At 42.4% G+C, this 13,039-nt stretch overlaps 1 protein-coding gene across 1 annotated transcript in view; it reads right to left on the reverse strand.

The window, feature by feature from the left end:
* USP24 (ubiquitin specific peptidase 24) overlaps window positions 1–13,039 on the reverse strand; it is an 89,420-nt gene that overhangs the window by 45,091 nt on the left and 31,290 nt on the right. The window contains exons 13-20 of the mRNA XM_019531490.1: window positions 5,523–5,630; window positions 4,954–5,049; window positions 4,695–4,856; window positions 2,627–2,734; window positions 1,813–1,962; window positions 1,120–1,251; window positions 388–499; window positions 165–241 (exon numbers count right to left, since the gene is read on the reverse strand). Of these exons, the coding sequence (XP_019387035.1) occupies window positions 165–241; window positions 388–499; window positions 1,120–1,251; window positions 1,813–1,962; window positions 2,627–2,734; window positions 4,695–4,856; window positions 4,954–5,049; window positions 5,523–5,630 (945 nt within the window). The remainder of the gene's footprint in view (window positions 1–164; window positions 242–387; window positions 500–1,119; window positions 1,252–1,812; window positions 1,963–2,626; window positions 2,735–4,694; window positions 4,857–4,953; window positions 5,050–5,522; window positions 5,631–13,039) is intronic.

Genomic DNA, 13,039 nt, shown 5'->3' on the forward strand with positions numbered 1-13,039 from the left:
AAGTTTTAAGGATTTAACTATATTGAACCTACTTGTGTAAAAAATTAACTAAAAAACAATAGGGTGTTTTTGGCTATATGCGAGCAAAAAAAGGGTAGAACTTTTCTTTATTCAAAATACAGTTAAAACAAGACTTGAGATATAAAATTTTACAAATGACTTACCAATTGAGTTCCCTGCCTCTTTAGTCGATGATCACACAGATTCACATTCTCAAAGAATGTCTTAAATAAACTGAAACCTGCATGTAAAAACAACGCAACTTTTTATTTGGGCTTAGGTCCTATGCTCGTCTTATACACAAACAACAAGACTGAGAACAAATAGAGACTGACACAACGAGGTTCATTTTAAAGCTGACCCAATGCCCAAACAGATTTTTTGTACCATTCATTGTGATTTCATATGACTCCAGCTTAAGAATTTTCTCTTTGAAGAGCTGCTGTTGCACGTCACTCTCCAGATCGTGCTGACCTTTTGTAAACCACTCAAAGCACATCTGTGAATGGAGCAGAAAAGCATAAGCATGGGTTCCCCACTTAACATCAGAAGTTCAGCACATGTGATACTGCTGGTACTATAATGATTTAAATCCTATAGTGAGTCTAATAAGAAATACTTAAACGATGACAAGGGAAGTTATGCATCTGTAACTACCTGAAATGAACACTACTGCATATAGCATTATTATACAGGTATCTATATAAATGCAGAGAATACCAGACTTCATCTTGGAGCAAAAGGTTCACATTCCACTTGTTACACTACCCAAGCAAAGCAGCATTAGGGATTCCTGGCACTGAGAATACTGCCATCTTTTCCAGGAAATGTTAAAATGACATTTTGTTGTATATGACTCCATGGGCTGAACATTAAGCAAGAAATGAAGAGAACTCTCATATAGAGATGGCCGACCAAAATTCCCTTTCAGCCAAATACATTTATGTTCAGTGCAACATGCTAGTTATTGTTAAAATATAAAACCAGTATCATTCCACATGACTTTGGAAAGTATTTAAAGACAAACAGAAAGCAATAAAAGATTAACTGGAGAGCCACTAATGAATGAGCTGCTAACTCCATTCCTCAATCACAGGGAAATCATTTGAAGTTTCTTACCTCACGATCTAACTCGCAAACATCCTGACCAGTCACAAGGCATTCCCAGATTTCCCTCGCACGATTCCAACCCAGGTAGAGGGTGGCTTCTTGCAGAAAAAATGCTAAAAATTTTAGATGTGCCTCTAGGTACTGAAGAGGAGAAAACAGAATCAAGTATAAAGTCCTGTCATTCTGAGAGAGAACTTTTAAATTGAAAATATATTTTTTGTCTCAACTGTTAACGTGCGATTGTCAGAAAGTCTGGAGAACCAGAAACTGCATCTGCAATCAAGTCCATGTGAACAGGCCTGCCCAGAGATTGTTGCAGGGCCTGCTATCATTTCTATTTTAAGCTAAAGATATCATTTGGGCCACCTTCTCAGAATAAAAATGAGCAAAGAAACCAAAAGCATAAGAACACCAGGATGGCAAGTTCTCTGCTTCTACTGAACCCACATACTAATATGCAAATATTTTTTTGGTCTGAAATGGATGCAACCAATTCCAACTACCAGTCTATTAACACAGAACTGCACCAACATTTAATAGTTAAATAATGAATAACGCTCAATTTATTTATATTACAAATAATAAAATGGATTTTTGGAAGGAGGAAGCATAGCATACACACGCACATACAGCATCGTCCAAGTGTTGAACACACATTCTCATACTGTGTTTTAAAACAGCAAAAAGTATGCTGCCTAGTACCTCCCGGTAGGTGTATCGGCCATCCACTAATGTTGTTCCAACAAGTCCTCCAGGACCTGCTACAGATGCAGCCAATCGATGACATGATATTAGGCTTCCTGTCACCAGCTTTACTATCTCAAAATTTTTCTTCAAATCTTGAATGATGCTCTTCACAAAAAAACAGTAAGGAAAAAGAATTTGTAAAACACTCACCACCAGGCAGTTTTGCACTTCTGTAGAAGTACTAAAGACCTTCCTGAGAATTGTGGCATTATTCAGCAAGCACCGCAGCCCTGCAAAACTCCTCACCCCTACCCCTGCCAACCCCATCTTAAAAGCTTCCTTGAAGGCTGCTATCTTTTGGCATTTGGCAATGAAGCACTGGCTCTGGACTTCGGTAAAGCCAACACCTCAACGCAAAACAGGTATAACACAAAATGTGACATGCTGGCAGACTGGGGTGCCATTTTAATTTTACTCTCCAAGAATCAAATTTGATTTTTTTGGCTCAAAAGGCAATTTACAAGATCATCCTGTTTGAGCTAGTCTAAATGTCAGCCATCTTAAGCTCTCCAATCAGGTCTGCATGGCAATGGCATGGAAAACTAAGATAAAAGGACCAGTTCTCCTATAAAAGAGATTACTTGCACATAAATGAACAGCTCGGAGCACTAGGGAATTACAACATTAAAAACATGCTATGAAGTCATCACCACTATTAGACACTAAAATCGAGCAGACCATAAGTAAGTAATGTGTATTCTGTTGGTACAAAGGCAGAAGCCTGATGGGTATGCTGTGCCTTCAAAAATATTTCAGCACATGCTCTTACCTTGTCTTGCTTTTGGTACGTTTGCTTGATAAACGAACGTGTGATTTCATGGAGCTGACGTAAAGCTGGCACCACCCACACAAATTGGGGATTGTTGTGTTGGGATGACTAGTAATGAGAAAAGTTGAACAATTACACAAGTGCACGTGATAAACAACAGACCTATTTACTGTAAAAGCATGTGGAAGCCTGTTTATTCTCAGATACTCCCACCACTGCAGATAACAGCTATTTTCTTTCATAAAAGTGTGCACTGTCACTACTTCCCAATTCATCTTCAAATATAATGGAAGTATCTTTTAGTTTTCCAAACACACAAGGACTAGTTAGCCACTCCTGTTCTTTAGCCTGTGGGCTCACCTCCCTGATAAGAGATTGCGTAGTCAAGAAATTAACAAAACTAGAGATAGATGAGAAAGCAGGATGAAAAACAAAAAACAGGCTCTCTGAGGTCAGGAGGGAAAGACAACAGGACAGGCAGCCAAGGTACAGATGGCAACAGTAGCCAGGAACAGCCACCCAGTGAACGATCAAGTTTAAGAAGCAGGAAGAGGAATCAGGGAAGAAATAATTTAAATGATTTGGTCTGCTGATTTACGATTAAAGCAGCAGTAGGGACATAATCAGTGGCTGTCTCAGTGTGATGTTGCAGAGCTGCAATGGGTCTATAGATGAAAAACCAAGTTTATTTTTGAAAAATAATGCTACACAAGATCAAACCACAAGCTAAAAATCCTCATGCTGAAAAACTGCTCAGAGCTCTGCTGGGTGAGGCCTTCAGGAACCTCCCCTTTCCATTAAGTTTGACCACAGAAGTTAGCTCACTAAGCTTTTGTCTGTGAAGGTAGTATCTTGTTTTTGGTTTAGATACTAACTATCAATGCCGCATCCCCATTTAGAATTCCACCAGACTGATGGACAAAGCTACCCTGACTTCACACATCTGGAAATACTGCTAGGCTTATTTTTTAATTACTCAGATATTATTAAATTTCCTCTCATTCTCATGAGTAAGTGCACATGTGTTTGTGATTCCACGCTAGCAGAGGCCTGGATTCAGATACTGCAGAAAGCTGTAATATGGTTTAAGGATACATTTAAGAGCCATTGGTAGTGAGAACAGGAAAGGAGGGATTTCAACAAATATTCTCCATGACAAAGCCCGAGATTTGCACTCCTCAGTGTTAGGGGGAAAAAAATCTCTTGCTAGCAAGGAAGTCAGCTATCTTGGCACCTAGGAATAATGGTGGTACTAAAAATCTTCTTGGGCTGCTGTTGGGAAACTAGAAAAGGCAGTTCCCATATTGATGTAGTTCAGCATAAGGGAAAAAAGGGCCCAAACTAATGAAAAGCCATTTCCCTTTACAATGGCACATTTTAGACAACCCAAGAAGACAGAAGCATTCTTGCAGGCTGAAAGAAAGACCATGTGATACAAAGATAGCATGGTTAAGTGTGGAGAAACAGTTTAAGACCACATGCCATGAGTTCACATGGTCAAAACCCTCCAATCTCACTCTTCAGAAGCATATTTTTGTGCTGCCCAGGAAACATTTTGAACATTCAGCTGCAAGAATAGATGGTTGTTGTTAGGCACGGAAAGTGTTTCCTTAAGTCTAAACCATTACTGAAATTTAAAAGCCAATTTGTGTTTTGAGATTTGTCTGATAGATACACTAGAAAACATACTTCACTTTCAAAAAAAAAAAAAAAAAAAAAAAAAAAAAAAGAGGATAGTTCACATTTAAGGAACATACTAAAATACTGACATACCTTAATAGCAGTTCCATCTGCAAATTCTAACCTTGAGTCCATCCTTGCAGTTTTCCCAAAAACTGATCACTCCTCTGGCTAGAAATTTGTTTAAAACAAAGGCAAGAGACTATGAGTCTCATAATAAAACTGGATCAAACAAACTGTACCCCTCTTGTGGACTCCCCAAGGTAAGAACTTACAGATGGGACCAGGGTCAAACTGCACCATTTGATAGAAGAGGGGATAGGGCAATATTAAAACTTTATAGATCGTGCCACTTTGGGGAAAAAGATAATCCTAAGGACAGACCAACCCTTTTAATATCTTCAATGCACTTGATGATGTAGCTTCTTTTGATTGCCTCCTTCACTGCATAAGCATCACTAAGGATTGTCAGATGTTCCTCCAAGGCCTGCTGAATTAGATTACAGGGTAATGTTGGAAGATGGGCCAGTTCCCAAAGCACCTCCAAGACCTACAAAGACAATATACAAGGTTAGGCCATGACCAGCAATTACAAGGATATCCAACCTTATCCTTTATCTAGCAATGGAAGAAGGTATTTCTCATGCCTTTCCAGTGGTCGTCTCAATGCGCGCTTCCCGACCAATGCGTCCTATAAGGCTCAGTAGTTTCTGTCGCACTCTATCGCTCTCAATCTCCCAACTCTGCAGGGCAAAGAAATATTATTTTCATGACAGCAGCAAATACGTAACCGACATGCAAAGTTCCAAAGCTCTTAATTGCTTTCATCTGCTCTTTAACAGTGTCATCACCAAAATATTGAGAGGCACGCGTTTTAAATGTGCCAACTCCCATTTTTGTTATTGGGAATTACACAACTCATTCACTAAACGCGTTAAAAACACAGTACAATCAGACGTAATAATGAAACCTTTTCTTGAAAGTACTTCTAGCACAGATAGAGAAAGGCTTTAACTATTTAAGTGAGACTTAAGCAAGTTAATTGACAATATAATAGGAGCAGACAGCAATTTTAAGTACATATTTCCATCTTTTCTTAAGGTCAGATTCAATGTTTTGATCGAAATTACTATTCAAAAATGGCGTTTGTAGATGGGAGACTCAAACATATCGAAATCCATTTTAATAAGAAATTTAAATTCAGATGAAAACTTACATTCTGAATAAGAACAAACAGATGATTAAGTTGATCAGAGCTGAACTTCACAGCAGCTGCAGCAATAATAGTATGAATGTTTTCAATCACAGTGGATGATTGTCCTGACTGAAAGAGGAGGGAGACAAGCAGATAAAAGCTATTTTTTTGCAATAATCAAACGAAGAAAATTTTAAGATGGGACTTCTCCTACTATACAAACTTCACAGTGTAAAAACCTTCCAATATCTAAGGAAAGACAGATGAAAGAATGAATGATTCCTCATTTCACTACCAGGCAAATATTGAGAAAAGCCTTCATACAGTAACAAGGGGCAAGTTTTTCAGTCTGACAAGACCCCAAAACAGTCATAATAGTGACCAGAGACAAATGGCTATTTGGTGAAAAGCGCTATGTTATCTGCAAATGTTCTGGGGTGGCACTAGATCCTCTGAAGGGTGACCTGAGGTACAAGGAGGTAAGTGTAGCCGTAGGCTTGTCTGTGCTGGATGATTTCCCATGCCCAGTGCCTGGCCCCTTTACAAGGATATAGCTTTAGAAACTGGGTACCATTCAATTCACAGAAGTTATGGAAGAGCATCTTGAGTTCAATGAGGAGAGCCTCAAGTCCAAAAAGAGTGAGAACCACTGGTGTAAATGCTATAGACAAGGAGTGACTTTATATTAAATGACTGCTTCCAAAAATATTTTGCATTTCCCTGTTTAACTTTATTAACCTGTTCAACCTTATTTTTTAAGGGGAGACCAACTATGGACAAGAAAGATTTCTACACCTCCCTGCCTTTCTGCCACCCGACACCACCAGGGAGGGAATCCTGCCTGATCTGCACATCAAAGAGCAACTCACAAAGACACTCTCATGCACCCAGAGGGACAGATTTCCACCTTCAACTTCCTCTGTTGAAAAATTAAGTTTAATTTCTACCTATGGGGACTTTATACCCTCTTTAATTTTCTCTGAGCCCGAGGAAAGGCGTGTGCCTAAGCTTGCAGAAAAGGATATGTTTTTTTTTTTTAATTTCTTAGTTGGTCTAATAAAAGATATCTCTGAAAACAAGAGTTCTGGAGTTTTCCATTTCTTTTTGCCTCAGACCAATACGGCTACCAAATATATCCCTAAAGTACGAAAACACCGGCACTCAAACAGAAAGTTACTGAAGCTCTCCATGACTGGCTCAATAACCCTCTCCCCAGTCTATTTTCTGATCCATAATAATAATTTTCCAAAGCCATTCACAAAGGCTGCGCACAAAAATGATTTAATCTACTTCCAGTTATAAGCAGGGATACTGGTTTTCTGTTTAAAAATCACAGATTCTCTGATAAAAGTTGCAAATTCTCCAATTAAAATCCCCAAAGTTTACATTTTTCCATGATTAAAATGAAACGCCATTATATATATAAGTATCAGTTGATCACAATATTTTATTGATACATTTACAATTTTAAAGCAATTTGAAAACCTACTAGTGCCTCAACTGCTGTAATAAAATAAATTGTAAATACCTATAAATGTTGGCATTTGATTCAGGGTTTTTTTTAATCACAGAAAAATGAGTTACCCCTGCCCTCTTCACTCACCAGGATGCGGGTCTAGGCAACCTCCCACCCCCGCCAACTTTGTGGTGCTGAGCAGCCCTGATGTGCCAGTGTCAATGCCACTGCCATTGCCCCTCACTCCTGACCCACAGCCCCCCTTCACTCCCTAACCACAGCTTGCTGCCTCCCCAGCTCTGCTGGCGGGGGGACCCAGCTGCCAGGGCTACAGGGTCAAGGACCCAGGTCCTCAGCCCCCTGCCCCACCCCCCAGCAGCTGCCCGGGGAGGGGGCAGCTGTTGCAATGGAGCGAAGCCCAGCTGCCCCTTCTCCCATGGGCAGCACAGCTGGAGCAGAGCCCATGGGTGGGGGTGGGGGGCGGGCGTTAAGTGAGGACTGCCTGCTGCAGGCTCCCTGCCCTGCTGCCCTCTCCCAAGGCCTCAGAGGACAGGGACTTGGCAGGACCCAGTGCGGCAGGGCAGAACCAAGTGGGGAAGCTTGTTGCCCCTGCTGGGAGCCCCGCACTGCCATGGCAAAGCACCCACTGCCCACCCAGCAGCAGCGAGGGGCACAACTCTACACTGCTACCAGGCAGGCAGGGGGCACCTCGCAGTGCGGAGTTCCCAGTGGCGGCACCGAGCTTCCCTGCCTTTCCCCCGCTCGGCCTGGCCACGCTGGGATGTGGAGGCCCAAAGGGAAGGGTGGCAGGGTGGGGAGCCCCGAGTCCGCACTCACCCTGTGCACAAATCTGACATGGGAGCAGCAGCTAGCAACTTTTTAAGTCCCTGAATCAGATAAGAAACCCCTTCCCTCTCCTCACTCTCGACAACCCCCTCCCTCTGTGCTCAGTGGCACCTCCCATCCCTGCTGCTGTGCAATGCAGTGCTGCTAGACACAGTGGCAGTGGCAGCTGGCAGGTTCCCCCTACCCAAACCAGTTCCCAAGCTGACAGGAACCCCTGTGAGGTGTTAGAAATCCAGCAGGGAGGAGGGACCTGTTTGCTGCTGCTATCCTGAGCTGAGCTCAGCCCCCGACACAGTCCAGCAAGAATAAGGAGTGGCGCTGGAGCTCTCCCAGCCCCTGGGGAAGCCAGAGACAGCAAAGACAGCAGCAGCAGCAGGCACGGGAAGAGGGAATGGGGGGGAGAAGCGGGAGTTCCACTGTGCATGGAGGGAAAGGGAGCTCTTACCCGGTTTGGGAACTTAAAGAGGCCCACGCCGTGAGAGCAGCAGCTGGGGTCTGAAAGGGTGCCACTGCACCCCCTCTGGATTTACCCTAGCCCCTCACTTCTGTTGTCAACCTACATACACCTGTCCTGCCAGTGCTTGGGAACCTGAAGAGGCTTTGAAGAGGAACAAGAATATTAGCATTCCTGGGAAAGCCTAATTCAATGTGGTGACAGCATAGACCAGTCAAGGGCTCTTCCCATGTAGGTAGGCATGGGTGTGTGGAGGGGGTGTTCAGCTCCAGCTCTTCCACTCACTGCAAAAGTGGCAGTATCCAGAGCTTTTGTGCTGGAATTCTACATCACATTACATTGGATAATAGCATTACAAAATGAGCATGTGAAGTTTTCAGAAGCTGGAAGAAGGAAAATGAAGTTTGAACTCAAGTGATCTAGGGGCTTCTGCTCCTAGGACAAAAATGTTGTTAACATAAAACTTCGTTTGGGATGCCAACTCCATAAATGCAAGTCTGCTGACCCTATACTGCACTTCCTCATCCTGAGTTGGGGAAGTCAAGAGTCATGAGAAAAACTACAGCTAACACTATACCTGCTGCTGAAAGTCAGAGTAGTTACCTGACTATCAAATCATCTGGCCAACTCATGATATGTAAATCCCTTCTCTCTGCAGTTCCCTATACCTGGGAGCTATTCTTTGGCCCCATTCTTAATATAGTCCCCTGGGAGCTCTGACAACCTTATTCACCCTCCAAAAAAAGGTCAAACACATTACAAATAAGTCATGAATTATAGGACCACTTGTGACATAGCCACTAGGACAGCAGGCAGAAGTCCCTCCCAGTGCTATGCTCATAAAAGGTCTGTGGCAAGTCATGCATGTGCCTCAGTGCATCCCACCAATGAGCCTGCTTCCATGTGCTCTTCACTTAGAAATGTACAGACCCAGGGCAACTTCTAAAAACAACTTAGCCCACGCTTGAACTACTATGAGCCAAACAACACTTCCTGCCATGAAAGGAATACAGTCAGACCCCGAGTTACACAGGATACGTTCCTGAAGAACACCGTGTAAGCTGAAACTGTGTAACTCGAGGCATTAAGTCAATGGAAACCAGGGGGATAAGGACCTGGGAACAAATTTGATAACATTTCATAATAAAAGGATATTTAAAAACACAAAATGATGGAATTAATAGCCTTATTAAAACCTTTACTCCTGGCTATGTGCTCATACAGAGACAAAGCTTTAGCCCCAGCTGCCACGCTGTCGACAACTGCTCCTTTTATATTGGTTATTTCATTGAGCCAAAGATTAAGGAGTTTCTCAGCTTTATCTAAATAAGGAATTCTAGTCACCAACGACACTCTTGAACTCACAGGGATTGTTGTTTTTACACAGTCTGTAATTTGTTGCTCACTTTTTTTTAATGGTACGCACATTCCATTCACTTAAACTGTATTGGCGAGCAATCGATGCAGCTCTGTTGTCTTCTCTTAATTTAATCAAGGATTTCTATTTTCTAGGCCAGGGTGATAGACCAATGTGCTCTGTTGGGCACAACATCAAAGGCTCTCTTTGACGCCATTTTCACAAATATTCAGCGGTTAGTTTAACCAAAAATGATGGACAGTCTTGGAGGAGATGACAAGTGATGCTAATGCCATGTACGCAGACTCCAAACTAACAACCGCTTATCGCAAACAGTGTAAATGTGAAGCAGGGTATCATGCAAGTTGAAACGTGGTCACATTATATAAAGCGTGCATACGTGAATCAGTGCAACTTGAAATCGTGTAACTGGGGGTCTGACTGTATGCCTGCCTGACAGACCATCTCATTGGGAGAGAACTCAGAAGTAAGCAGTGGGTCTGAGGCTGACAATTTATACTGTCTGAGAAGGATTTGCAATGTGAAATTCTGTCCTTGCATATTACAGTGCCTTTATAATCACCCTGGGGAAAATCAAAGCAGAACATACAGGTAAGATCACACAGTGGAAGAGCTGGTAAAACCCAAAACTCCTAACAGGCCATACTAAGTTCTAACCACCGAGTAATGCTCCTTCCCTAAAAATCAGAAATAAAACTAGGAGAGGCAAGATTCAGACTAGACTACAGCTGCATCCCCAGACAGCACTACCAAGGCAACAGTGGTACCCAGTGAAGCCTGCAGCTGAAGTTCAAATTGCTTCTGTATTCTGGTGATCGATTTAATCCCAAAAGAATGAAATGGCAAATTGGATAATGAAAAAAACATCCAAACACAATGCCCTACTCAACTGAAACCAAGCAGGAAAAGTTAGCAAGAGTCATAAAACAAAAATCTTCGTATGTAGAGGTTTTACATGAATAAAAAGAACCGTACCATAGCATCTGCCAATATACAGATTATTTGACCTGAAGCTGGGAGGAGGGAAAGCCCACATTCAAGTCTCATATTAAAACCACAGTGAAGAGAACTAGTGGAGTGCCCCCTATGCAGGCCTTAGACCGGGTCCATGAGTGGACTGAATCGTTACTCTTCTAGCTCCTACCTCTAGGGCAGTGCTTCCCAAACATTTCCTCAGCATGACCCCATTTGCTTGGCATGGCCTCTTGCTCCCAACCCAGATCCTTGTTTATCATGACCCCACCTGCTGATGTTGTGACCCCATTTGGGGCTGCATCCCACAGTTGGGGAACCACTGCTCTAGGGACTGGGGAGAAGGTTGGGTGGGGCAGGAGGGAAAGAAAAAAAAAAAATAATAAAAAAAGCTGCATCACTCATTGCAGCATCCTTAAAATGCTTCAATGCTACATCTGAGCCAGAGATAAGGTGCTGTGTCAGCAGCAACTAGGTCATTAAGGAACTAGGAAACTTTATACAAATGCCATATGTAACCCTTTACTGCAGAAGGCTTGGGAGAGATGCACCTTACAGACACTGCAGTGCACCTGCATGGGAAGTTACATAAGCTTTATACACCATATGTTAGGAAATGACTGAACAACATTTTTGAACTATTTAAGTAAACTGATAATTTCCAGCCTCTTGTTCATCTACTCTGTAGTCAGCAGTTATTTCAATATCTTAACAGGAAACTGTCAAGCTCTCCTTTCAGAAATTAACAGTCATTTTGAAATCTGAACATGTCAAAATCTTCTTAAAAGAAGGCGCTAGGAAATAAAATAGGTCTGTTTGGGATACAGAAGGGCAATGGATAGGGGAGAGAATGTGTTGGGTGTGAAGCCCCCAGGTATAAAGGTGGACTTTTCTCCTTATGCATTCCTACTACCAAACCAAAGTCTAATAAAAAATTGAATTTCTTCAATTTTTATCTACATTAGGGATGCACAGATAGAGATTTTTTGAGCCGATTTTTAAGGAGCCATATCAGCTGACACTGACCTGATATGCAGCTGGGCAGCATGAACACCAGAACTGGGCTGGTGTCGGGGGAAAGATGAGGGGGGTGAGCAGATCAAGGCCACCACTGCTTGCCCACCGCTGCCCTGCTGGGATGGAGCCACGACCAGTTTGTTCAGGGGATGCATGAGGGGGTGGTGGTGAGGGTAGTGGGGTGGCAGCAGCAGCTCCCGCTGCTGCACGTATCCCAGGAAGGCAAGGGGGCGTGTGCCCCCAGATGTCCGCGCAGGGCGGGCTGGGCTGCTGCTGCAGGCTGCGGCCAGGTCTGTGCCGGGCTCTTTGCAGCAGGGGCTGGGCTGGGATGGGATGTGCTCGGGGTGTGTGCATGGTGCAGCTGTGCGCATGCATGGGGCATTCATTGACACATTATTAGCCACATCGGGCAAAAAAAGTTGATTTCCGATACTGTTAATTTTCCCTATCTCCATACCGATCCAATATGGGACTGATGTATCGGTGCACCTCTAACCCATGTATAAAGTTTTCCTTTGGGAACATCCCATTCTCATTGCCAATATAAAAAGAGATTCCATTCAGGACAAGATCTAACACCTCTCTCAGTGTTCAGGTGGAAACCACAGGCCAGGGTTCACACAAAGTATTACAGCTGAGGACATGTTAATGGCACAATTCTAAAAAACCATCATATTCACACACAGTAGGGACTGATGTAGATCCCTCAAGGCATCCAAAGACTTCAAATAATTCAAAGCTATACACATTATAGGGGATTGAATTGTTTGTACCAACTTAAACACCACCAAAACCAAACAAACCCTCTCTGCACTGGCACATAACATTTCAGTTCAAACTGTTCCAACTAAAAAGAGACAACCTTTCAAAGTGCATTTTGCATTAAGCATTTGAATCATCTTTTCTAAGGAGTGATTAATATGAGTGCTCTTAAGCTGAATTTCTTAATATGACAGAATGACTGATCAATCAGTAATGCACATGTAAGAATAAGTTGAGAGAACATTAATAGAATATGAGCAGCTTTTCTTTAAGGGCTGACGATGAGTTGGATTCAGAAAAAATAACATTATAAAGCATGGTCATTAGAACAGCCTCCTTTTCAGGTTGATAGCTTCTTATTCTAAGTGTTTTTGCAAGCCCTTTCCATTTACTTTTAAGAGAAAAACATTTATCAATTAGTCTACAGTAATGAACACTCATGCTTCAAGATATAAATTGAATACTTGACTCTGGATGGTGATAAAGGGGTTGAAGAATAAAGTTCTATTTGCTTTAGATTCTGAGCATATTTTCAAAGTCTCATAATCTCCCCCTTCCCACCAGGTTCACACGCTACCAGCTGAGAAATACTAGGATAGAAAAAAGGAACAGATCCTTGAAGGTACAGATGTTAATTAGGAAGCAAGAGTAAA

The sequence above is a fragment of the Crocodylus porosus genome, unplaced genomic scaffold (assembly GCF_001723895.1).
Source record: "Crocodylus porosus isolate Cpor-Errol unplaced genomic scaffold, CroPor_comp1, whole genome shotgun sequence".
In the NCBI taxonomy this organism is placed as follows: Eukaryota; Metazoa; Chordata; order Crocodylia; family Crocodylidae; genus Crocodylus; species Crocodylus porosus.